At 47.9% G+C, this 11,290-nt stretch overlaps 1 protein-coding gene across 1 annotated transcript; it reads left to right on the forward strand.

Moving 5' to 3' along the window:
- Positions 1 to 1,321: 1,321 nt before the first annotated feature.
- On the forward strand, positions 1,322 to 10,525 carry fbxl19 (F-box and leucine rich repeat protein 19). Its single transcript, XM_030793801.1, has 10 exons — positions 1,322 to 1,492; positions 3,468 to 3,611; positions 4,113 to 4,199; positions 4,519 to 4,701; positions 5,188 to 5,220; positions 5,327 to 6,501; positions 6,936 to 7,099; positions 9,080 to 9,244; positions 9,654 to 9,875; positions 10,368 to 10,525. The coding sequence occupies exons 1-10, from the start codon at positions 1,322 to 1,324 to the stop codon at positions 10,523 to 10,525; spliced, it is 2,502 nt and encodes an 833-aa protein (XP_030649661.1).
- The last annotated feature ends 765 nt before the right edge of the window (positions 10,526 to 11,290 follow it).

Genomic DNA, 11,290 nt, shown 5'->3' on the forward strand with positions numbered 1-11,290 from the left:
TGTTTCTCGATGCCGCTCAAGTGGTTACCTGCAAAGTAATTAAAGGTCTCGATAAACCACAGCGGGTTTTTCTGTTCTGGTCACGCGCAAATGTAACTCGTGCCATTTCGAGTCGGAGAAAACCTCGCCGCACAAAACGCACGGCGGTGTTGCTTTTGCCTGCTCTCGCCGACCGTTCAGGTATCCGTCTGACAGACCCTGATCACGGCCGCTTTGAACGGGAGGCTTATTTGTGTGACTGTAAGGGAAAAAGAACACTGTTGTTTGGAAGGACAGCATGAATATTCATAGTTTCACCCTGTCAGATCTCATTTGGTGCCACTCCTCTCTCGGGTATTTGTACACCATGAGAACGTCTCAGGAACGCTGAGGTTCTTGGTAAAGGCCACGGCAATGGAAAATCCCGGAAAAAAAAAAAAAGGCGTTTCATCACGTTGGCCAATGAAGTCACTGTAGCACTTAACAACGTTCACGTCAGGTAAAAATTTAACTCTTTCATTTGAACGCTCACACACCCCCCATGGTAATATGGGTTTATTACTGCATAGTTCTTTGGCCTTTTACAAACAGGGTGTAGCAAAACTGCATTACATTAGCAGGGTAATTAAGCAACACTCATGAGAAGGTGAAAGGTAAACCATTTACATGTGAAACAAATTGTACTACTTCACTGGAGATCAGTCTTGTTTGCTTGGAGCTTTTGCACATGGATCTCACTCAAATGTAAGAGTTGTCTGCTATGTAAACTGAAGGTAGGAAAAATCTGTGTATCTGTTAGTCAGTAAGGCTTTATACTTGTCACATTGGCCTAAGGCAAAGAGCAACTGTTTTTTTCCTTTTTTTAAATGGAATTCCAGTCGACCAATAAGATTATCTGTGAGGTTTGATGGTTTGACAAGCAGCTCAGTGATTGGGCGTGTTGGCGGTGACTATATGCTGATTGGCACTCAGCCCAATTCAGTCTAGTCTGGGCTGTCAGCTGTTTTCCCATGTATATGCTTACCCTTTAGCTGTTAGCTGTGTGTTCACCTGTACATTTGCATCTTCCTAACCTGCAGGTGTCCCCCTGTCATTGTCTCCTTGTTTCAGATTAAACCCCCCCCCCCCCCCTTCCTCACTCAGAGACGCAATATCTGATGGTGTTACTCCAAACAAAGCTCCATGAGGGCTAACAAAGTTCAAGAATGATTACAAAAAAACTGTGGTGTCTGCTGCAACATACTGTGCTATATGTGAATGATAATAACTGTGGATCTGTTTTATTGTGTGTGTGTGTGTGTGTGTGTCCTCCTCCCCTCATCTCTAGTTGACTGCAGAGGGGATGTCAGGCAGTAAGGCTCTGGGAGGGGCTCGACGGCGGCGGACGCGTTGCCGGCGCTGTCAGGCCTGCATGCGGACCGAGTGCGGGGAGTGCCACTTCTGTAAGGACATGAAGAAGTTCGGCGGGCCGGGGCGGATGAAGCAGTCCTGCTTGCTTCGACAGTGCACGGCGGTGAGAGGGCTCCCACTCTTGACACCAACGAACCGACACACAACAACTCCCATCACGTCTTGCGTTTAAACACATCGGAGTTTAAAATGAGTCATGCGTGTGTAGCGCGTATCCTTGGCCATCTCTCGAAGGGGTTTTTTTTATTATTTTTCCCTCCTCCACTGACAACAAAATGGGTTTAAGCTACGGTGTGTTCAAGGACCGATGGAGCCCTTTTTTTTTTAATTCAGAGAAAACTCACCAGTTGCTTTTCTTACCTTTTTGTTATTGTTTAACAGATTTAGGTCTGAGTGGCTACTTCTTCCTCGTGTATTGTTTGTTTTATCCAAAAAGTTATTCAGTCCAGTAGCTGCGATAGAATTTTCTTTTTTTTTAAATTTGTTAAAGCTTAGCTGTGCATAGCCTGTCTTCTGTTTGATTATTTACTGCGCAAAAAAAAAAGGCCTTTCGTTTTGAACTGGTGGAACTGGAAGAGAATTTACTGAACGTAAACTGCCCCACACCTGAAACTTTTAGCTAAGTGCTTTTCGATTTGAAAATGCATTCATAAAACAAGGCTCTGTACTGAACTGTTCCCATCTCACCGGATGCTTTCAAAGCTGATTGCTCACAGAACCGGAATCTAAAATAAAGTCAGTGTAGTCATTAGCATAGAGAGAGAGTTTTGATCTGAAGTCCAGGAGATGCAGGGGTTTTTTTTGTTTTTTTTTGCCAACTCATGTTGTGGCTGAGCACAACGGCATGATAGATGGCAGCTTGTCTGACCTGTTGTGCCAACGTTGTTTTGTAAAACGATACGGAGACGAGAGGGGAGAAATGGGCGTTTCCCCCCCCCAAAAAAATTACTGATGACATGTCTCGACCTGCGTGAACTACCCAGCGCAACACAGTGGATTTGAAAGAACGCCATACATTTCACACGTGTCAGGCTGTTCCCATGAAATCGCTCAAAAATTGTCACAAAATTCCAGATTAACTTCATTGTATTGGCGATTCATCGATATCGCGGAGTCCGGTTTTGAAAAGCGGTTGATGTGAAGCGAAACGACGGACTAAAGTTCGCATCTCCTTGAAGCTGCATAAAAAATATCGCCCTTTTTGTTTGTTTGCTTATGTGTTTACAGGATGCATGTGTTGCTAGGAAGCAGTGCACAAATTATACATATTTCAACGTTAAACAAAAGCTCATTAATCTCTTCACCATGGCCTTGTCTTTGTCAGTATTTAGTGAGGGAATGTGGCAATTTTGATGACACCCCCCCCCCCTTTTTTTTTTTTTTTGATGATGCAGTATATTCCAGCAGCTTCTAAGATGGAGTTGTTGTTTTTTTTTTGTTCATATTGTAGGCCACATGACCATTAGTTCCTATCTTTTTTTTTTTGTACTCAGAGTGTTGTCTCTCTCTCTGACTTGGGTAATAATACACCATTTTGGCCAGAGGCAGTGTGTGAAATGGCGAAGCGCTGGGGAAGGAAGTGGGGGGGGGGGGGCGTCACTGAGAAACTCACACTGTTCCTCAGCAAGCACCTCACCCCGACGTCTGCTGCAAAAGACCTTCCCGACGACGCTCTCCCCATGGCCGGCTAAGGATTATTATGATTAATATGTATCTGTTCCAGAGACGGTTTTCACGTAAGAGAGGTACAGCGTTCTCGGCCGTGGCCCGTGGCCCGTGGCCCGGCGCGTTCAGTACGGTGCGGACGGATTCGCGCAGATACACCGCTTCATTTCGGTTAAACAACAACAACAAAAAAAAAAAACCACAAAAAAAGATGCCAATGTGTTAGGAGCCAGCAAGATTTTTATGTTTCTTTAGATGGAATCTATTAGTCACTTGTTTGCATGTGTTTTAATTTCTCTGTCTCTCTCTCTCTGTCTCTCTCTCTCGCTCTCTCTCTCTCTGTCTCTCGCTCTCTCTCTCTCTGTCTCTCTCTCTCTCTCTCTCTCTCTCTCTCTCTCTCTCTCTCTCTGCAGCCTGTGCTGCCTCACACAGCAGTGTGTTTTGCGTGCGGAGAAGCAGGGAAAGAAGACACAGTGGATACAGAGGAGGAGAAGTTTAGCCTCTCACTGATGGAGTGCACCATCTGTAACGAAATCATTCACCCCAGCTGCCTCAAGGTGGGTCTGAGGTGGAGGTGAGGAGAGGGCGGGTGGAGGTGGTGTTCGGTGGAAGTCGACGGGAGTGTTCCTCAATATGTGCTTATGCGGGTTCATGAAAGGTGGTACTGGGGGAAATGAGGTGGCGTGTCTGAGTGAGGAAGACTTCAAAAATCCTCAAGTTTATTCGCATCTTTTGCTAGTGACCAGTTCAGGCGGTGTTGTCTCAACACAGATGGAGTTCCAGTTGTATCATATAATCTTATAACCTGGGCTGTTCTGTTTTGAGTCATAGTTTTGGGAAACGCCAATGTTTTGTTTTTTTTTCAGGCAAACTGTGATAACCTTTTAGGACTAAGATTACCCAGAATTCTACTTGGCGTTCACCTCAGTTCTGACAATCCTCACACCTTTCTCTTCCTTAATAAAAAACTCCATTGTCCAGTTCAGCTGGTGACCCTGGTCTCCTGGCCCCTGGTCAGGTACATTGTGACACAGTGTGTGTCTGTCCTCTCTCTGTAGATGGGTAAAGCAGAAGGTATTATAAACGACGAGATCCCAAACTGCTGGGAATGTCCAAAGTGCCACAAGGAAGGCAAGACCAGCAAGGTAGGACTGGGGAAATGTTGCCGTTTTGGGAAAAAGACACATGTTCTGTGAGTGGTTCTGCATTGCGTTGTATGACTTAGGAGATCAGGCTTGCATTGGTTGCATTGCATTGCATGATGTAAGAAATCCCTGTTACCATATAATGTACACACTGTACTAGTTTCATGTTGGATATCTTTTTTCTGCTTTTTTAATCATTATATGCGCTTCAGACCAAAACACTCCAAGTGAAAGACAGTACTTAAGCAAAATTTACTGTTACTTTTGTTGTTGTTTACCCAAATGAATGTGATAATCGGGTATTTTGCGAACGCTACAGGACCAAGGAGACGGTTTGGGGAAGAGACGTATGGACAATGGCGAGGTCGGCCGATGGAAGCTAACAGACGACCCGCCCCCGAGCAAAAAGAAACCTCCCTCGCTGGAGGACGGAGGGCGACAAGACGGGCACAAGAGGAAAAAAGAAAAGGACATCCCCCAAGACAGCGGTCCAAAGAAAAAGGTGAATGAGAAAGAAAGGATTAACACACTCAAATCTGCACTCGTCTGTGTTCGTCAGATTAGCTCAACCCCAAGTGATTTTAGCCACAAACCAGAGGTACGCCGATGAAAACATTCGAAAGGCCTTGGCCCTCTCTGACTGTACCCCAGTCCCTCCGGAATCGCTGCACTGCGGCCTAAGCCGTAACCGTTTAATCTGGGCTTGTCCTAATCCGGTCGCAGAGGTCCGAAATCCCGCTGATTTTTGCCCTCACCTCATCATTAGACATTAGAGTTTGTTAATGTGAAGGCCAACAGGACTCGGTACCTCCGGGACCGGAATTGACAACACCCATTATGATGTATTTTAAAGGTTAAGTGCACGGGCATTTTGGACAGTAAGGTCTTCCAGTGTGTATTTCATATAAGTAAGTGTTCTTCATGCAAGTTGCAGCACATCCGAGTAAATACTGAATCGGTTTTCTCTCTATTTTTCTTCCTCCTTCAGTTGAAAGGTGCCAGAGAAAAACACCTGAAAAAGGTATGACGGCTGACAGGTTTGACAGATGTGAATGTAACGCAGAGCATTTTTCTGGGTCAGGTGGGAATTAAGCCTCGTATTAACGCCGCCTGTCCTTTTTCCCCAGAAACAGAAACCCAACTCCTCGGATTCTGTGGAAACCAACGGACCCAACTCCTCGTCCGGAGGAGGCCAGGGATCTGGCGGCGGTTCCAACGCGACCCAGACCCCCACCTCGGCCAGCAGCCAGGACCAGCGTTCGCACCACCGCGAGAAGCTAGAACGTTTCAAGCGCATGTGTCAGCTCCTGGAGCGAGCGCGGGACTCCACCTCTTCTTCCTCCTCCAGCTCTGAGTCGGACTCCGAATCCGACTCCGACTCGCCCTCTCCGGCAGCCGGGTCCGAGCCCTCTTCTCCACCGGTTGCCTACGGCAACAACAGCGCACGGGACAGGGAGCGGGAGCGCGAGCGGAACCGGAGGCTGGCCGAGCTGGGCTTCAGCGCCAGTGACGACTCAGACGGGGAGGGGCCGGCCGAACAGGAGCGGGACGCCCCCGAGGAGACGCAGCAGCGTCGGAGAGGAGACGCCCCGCAGCGAAGCCGCAAGGCGGCCATGGCGGCGGAGGCGGATGATGACGAGGGGTCAGGAGACAGGGGACGCAAGCCCTCAACGCTACCCCCACCCTCGCCTCTGTCCTCCACGCAGCCCCTGCCTTCCAGCCACGGACACACCCTGGGTTCAGAGGGACTCTCCTCCTCCAAACGCAGCAATGGACAGGAGGCGCGCAACGGGCGTACGCGTGCCGGCGGGCGGGAGACGCAGGAGAAGGAAAACGCCAACAGCAGCTCGGTGGCCAACCACCGACATAGCGGCGGCGGCGGAAAAGCCAACCGCGGGAGCAAGATCCGCGGGGGCGGGAAACAGGGTCAGACGGGGCTGTCGGCCAAAAGCGGAGGGGGCGCGGCCGTAACCCCCGGCACCGCCAACGGAGGCGGAGCTCTCCTGGCCAGTCCGGCGGCCGGCCTGGCGGCTTCCCCTCGCTCTCAGGCTTCCCGCATAGCGCCGACGCGGTCGCAGCTGATGAAACGAAGCCCTGCGGCCGTCCCCTCGCCGCCGCGGCCAGTCCAGATGGAACGACACCTCGTCCGGCCGCCGCCCGCCTGTCCTGAACCCCACTGCCTGCCTTTGGACGGCGGAGCCTCGCACGTGCTACCGCGAGATGTCTGGCTTCGCGTCTTCCAACACCTCAGCCATCGACAGCTGTGCGTGTGCATGCGTGTCTGCCGTACCTGGAGTCGATGGTAAGCCTCCTACGTTTCACAGAGGGAAGGATACCGAGTCGTTTTTCAGGCACATGAATTAGGACGAGTAATTTTCCACGTGGAGCGTGTTATAATGTCTAACAAAACAAGGTCGTAAATCATGATGTTGCAGCAGGAATAAGACACGGAATTACTTTTATTGCTAAATTCATAAATCACCCAAGAGCTTCCCTTACAACTGCTCAGTAATGTTTTTGGCATCGTCTGTCTGAGAAGTGATGATAGGCTAAGACAAATGTCTGTCACTGAGCCCCCACCTGGTGTCATGCCAATACTCTCCCTGCTGCTCATAAAGAGACTGCAATTTTTTTTTTTTTAATAATTTCACGTCGCGTTAGTCAGTTGAGTGTTGTCGCTTTACGGTAATGAGTCTCTTTATAATTCTCATCATCGTTCAAATTTCGTTTCTTCAGGTGTTGCGATAAAAGACTATGGACTCAGATTGACCTCAGCAGACAACGTTCCATCACCCCTCCAATGCTCAGTGGTATAATCCGAAGGCAACCGGTCTCCCTTAACCTGGGCTATACCAACATCTCCAAAAAGCAACTTATGTGGCTCATCAATCGTTTGCAAGGTAGGTCACTCTCCATCTCCGCCGCTCCACTCCCCCCCCCCCCCCCCCAGAGCCAAACTTCAAAGGAGTAACGTAACGTACACACGTCGACAAACCCCGTAGCACCATACACAGACCCTCTCAGAAGTACCTCGTTCGTTTTTCCATGTGTAATTTACGAGTGTGTTTTATGAAGATTAAATTGTTGTTATCCTCTGGTATTTCTTTTCAACCCCACACAACTGCAGTAGCTGATTTGTTTAGAGGTGAGTAATTCTGTCTAGGCCTCTTTTTTTTTTTTTTTTTTAAAGACTGAGAAAATGCTTACCCTCGTCGGAATGGAGAAATCTCCAGACAATGTTGTTCTTATTTGTGTCAGATTTCCCTGCTGACCCAAGAAGTAATAGATTTCTCTTTAAGCGTTGAGCTGCCAACAATGCAGCAAGAGGATGGAAGCTCCCTGCTGTTCTCCTACTTTCAGCAGGGGAATTGGAGAATGCTTTAGTTCTTGACAGTCCAATAAATCTCTCAGAAAAGATGGCTGTCTTCCAGAGTTTCTCTAGAAAGAACCGCTCGCCCGCTCGGTTTCCATATCTGTCGTCGAAATAAATCGCGTCTTTGATTTCTGTTCCATGACTGGAATGTCTGAAAGAAAGATTTTGAAAATCTTTACAGACAAATGTTTTATTTTACGGAGCAACAGTTCATTAAACTTGGCTCCTTTTTTTTAAGACCTTCAAAGACGGGGTCGGTTTTTCTAAGTCTATTTAAGTAACAATAACGTGATTAGGCTTCTCCGACACATATTGTTACATCATCTGAAGGATGTGACAAAAGCAGATGGTGTTTTTCCTGACTCATCAGGCTTGGGTACCTCTGTAATGGGGTTTTGCTGTTGGTGGAGGGACAACGTTTTACGGGCTTTTAGCGGTGATGAGTGTTTTGGACAGAGGTCACGAGGGTCATGACTCGGCAAGTGTTTCTTTAAACAGAGAAAACATAGTCTGTGTTGAGGTCACGTTCCAGACGTACGTATGTATTGTGCTTAGGAGGTTATGGAGCTCAGCGCGGCTGATGGGGTGAAACCAAGGGTGTAAACGGTACGCAAAAGTCACGGTTCGGTACGTACCTCGGTTTTGAAGTTACGATTCGGTACGTTTTCAGTGCAGTGGAGGAAGAAGAAAAAAAAGACACGCAAAACATGACATTTCTTTTCATTTCTTATGAATTTAACTTGTAAACATATAAACATATAACTGTGACTATAATGACTATAATTTCCTGAAGACATAAGGCATGCCTTTAGCATATACCTTTTTTCTTAATAAACATATCTACATCTGGGCATTATTTAAAAAAAAATGTCAGTTAGTAGTGCTGCAACCCACTAACAGAACTTAAAGTTTATCAAATAAATAACAATAAAGCTCTGGCTTTGAGGTCGCCATGGTTACGAGGGTTCTTCACTGAACGTGTGCTAATTCAGTTGCTAGGTTACGGCTCCGCTGTGGAATCGGAGGGGAAACTGAGTTTTTAATTTTAGTTCCGCACACAGAAATGTAGAGGAGAGTCCGCACTGTATCTTGTCAAGTATCACTTTATTCGCTGACGTTTTGGTTGACTGACCATCAGGGCATCAAGGGGTTATGCACATAACGCACGTGGTTGAAGCTAGGCTATATTCGCTCGGATCACAACGCGCACCGAACCGAACGTCCCGTACCGAATGGTACGGTACAAACGCGTGTACCGTTACACCCCTAGTCTGTACAAAAGAGCTTCAAAAACATCTCAGTTTTCAGTATGAATTATTTGCAGTCTTTCAGTTAGGTTTAGAAGTGTTTTATGTCAGGTGTAAAGTTGTCAGTATAATGACGTTTCTTATTCATCTTCTCTGTCTCTCTCTCTCTCTCTCTCTCTCTCTCTCTCTCTCTCTCTCTCTCTCTCTCTCTCTGCCTCTCTGTCTCTCTGTCTTACTCTCTCACGCTGTGGGTCTCACAGGTCTGTTGGAGTTGAATGTGTCGGGTTGTCCATGGTCGTCGGTTTCGGCGCTGTGCCAGACCACGTGCCCGTGCCTACGTCTGCTGGATCTCAGCAGAGTGGAGGACCTCAAAGACTCCAACCTGAGAGAGCTGCTGGCCCCGCCCCCTGCCGACACCCGCTCAGGTCTCTGTCAGGGTCACATGACCTCTTCCCTCTTCTCATACATTACGTCGCAAGTCATACTAACAGATGCAGTTAATAACTGTGTTGATGTGGTATGGTATTTCATTTGGATATACAAGTGACTTATTCTGCGTGACTTAGAGCTGTCGTGTGTGTTTTTGCACTTTTGTCGACACACCCCATACACCAGAAATGCAGCTAATTCTGTTTCTAATACTTGTTGTCCTCATCTGTGCGTGTGGTTACTATCACATGTCTGCACAATGTACTCTTGGAGTATTTGATATGTAATATTTATTAGATAATTACATATGCGTTAGTTATGTAATATTTAATGAGCTTGAGGTGTGTAGTGTTCGGTGAACCGCTTACGCTGATGTGTCTGTTCACTGACCTCTCACGGTCTCAGCTCACGGAGAGAGCAGAGTGGGGCGTTTCCAGAACGTGACGGAGCTGCGATTGGCCGGCCTGGACGTGACTGACGCGGCGTCGCGACTGCTGGTTCGCTACCTGCCCCATCTGACCAAGCTGGACCTCAGTCAGTGCGGCAATATCACAGATCAGACTATACACACACTGACGTCTCCCATCTCCCCGCTCAGAGACAGCCTCATCCACGTCAACTTGGCAGGTACGGACACGCACACGCACACGCACGCACACACACACACGCACACACACACGCAGACACACACACGCATATCCTCCCTCTTCTAATTTTAGGGCACATTTATGGCCTCGGATACATTATCATTCATTTTTTCATAATATTGAACATTTAATCAGTTTTAGTTGTTTTTTTGTTGCTAACTCAAACTGTTCTCATTGTGGAACAAATATTTTTCTGTCGGTGTGTCTGTGTGTCTGTGTGTGTGTGTGTGTGTGTGTGTGCGCATGCATGCATGCATATGTGTGTATGTATGCGCGCATGCATGCATGCATATGTGTGCGCGCGTGCGTGTGTGTGTGCGCGCGTGCGTGTGTGTGTGCGCGCGTGCGCGTGCGTGTGTGCGTGCGCGCGTGCGTGTGTGCGTGCGCGTGTGCGTGCGTGCGTGTGTGTGTGCGTGCGCGTGTGTGTGTGTGTGCGCGCGTGCGTGTGCGTGTGCGTGTGTGTGTGTTGCAGGTTGTGTGAAAGTAACAGAGCAATGCCTGCCCCTGTTGCGCCGCTGTGCCTCGCTGCAGAGCGTAGACCTGCGCTCCTGCGGTCTGCTCGCCCCCGACGTTTGCCAGCTTCACTCCTTCCCCTGCTCCGAAGACAGACTGCTCCTCAAAAACAGCTAAGGACCCCCCCCTCCTCACCCCCGCCTGCCAAAATCACACTACAAAAGAGAACGAACGAAAGATAGAATAAAGAAATGTACTGCAACGGAGGAAGAGATGAAGAAAGCTAAAGGAAAGGGGGAGAGAAAAAGAGACGAGAAGACACGCGAGAGAGAGAGAGAGAGAGAGAGAGAGAGAGAGAGAGGGGAAGCGTGAAAAAGAAACCATCAAATCTTTTTTTTGTTGTTGGTTTTTTTTTTTGCTGCATTATTATTATTTTCTTTCTGGATCAACTATTTGTGAATGGACTGATGAGTAAAAAAAAAGAGAAAAAAAAAGCATGTACATATTTAGTACCTGTACAGTGGGTGTGTGTATATAAATGTAGTTTACTGTAAATGACCCACTTTGTCTGCCCTGATAGCCCTTCCTGGTTCCTGCCGCCACTGAACATTCAAGCCCTCCTTTTGCAAAAGACAACAATGGCTCCATCGTACGGGCACCCACCGCGATGCTGTCTTGACTTCGCATATTTGCACTCCATAAAGTGAAAACGCTCCTGACAGACCTCCCCCTCTCTCTCTCTATCCCTCTCTCTCTCTCTCTCTCTCTCTCTCTCTCTATCCCCCTCTCTTTATCCCTCTCTCTCTCTCTCTCTCTCCCCCCCCATCTCTCCCAACCTCTCGCCCGCAAGACTATATCGAATGTACCCATCGCTGGAGGCTGTTTCAAACCGAGCCAGTTTTTTCATTTAAAGGCATTTGGGCTTGGGATATGGAGTGTGTG

This window comes from Chanos chanos, chromosome 16 (assembly GCF_902362185.1).
Source record: "Chanos chanos chromosome 16, fChaCha1.1, whole genome shotgun sequence".
NCBI lineage: Eukaryota > Metazoa > Chordata > Actinopteri > Gonorynchiformes > Chanidae > Chanos > Chanos chanos.

Bases quoted from the DNA above. Each gene is read 5' to 3' on its own strand.
- fbxl19 (XM_030793801.1), top strand. From the start codon at position 1,322: ATGTCAGGCAGTAAGGCTCTGGGAGGGGCTCGACGGCGGCGGACGCGT. The intron at 3,612-4,112 runs GTGGGTCTGAGG...CTCTCTCTGTAG, and splicing joins TTCACCCCAGCTGCCTCAAG to ATGGGTAAAGCAGAAGGTAT. The intron at 4,702-5,187 runs GTGAATGAGAAA...TTCCTCCTTCAG, and splicing joins ACAGCGGTCCAAAGAAAAAG to TTGAAAGGTGCCAGAGAAAA.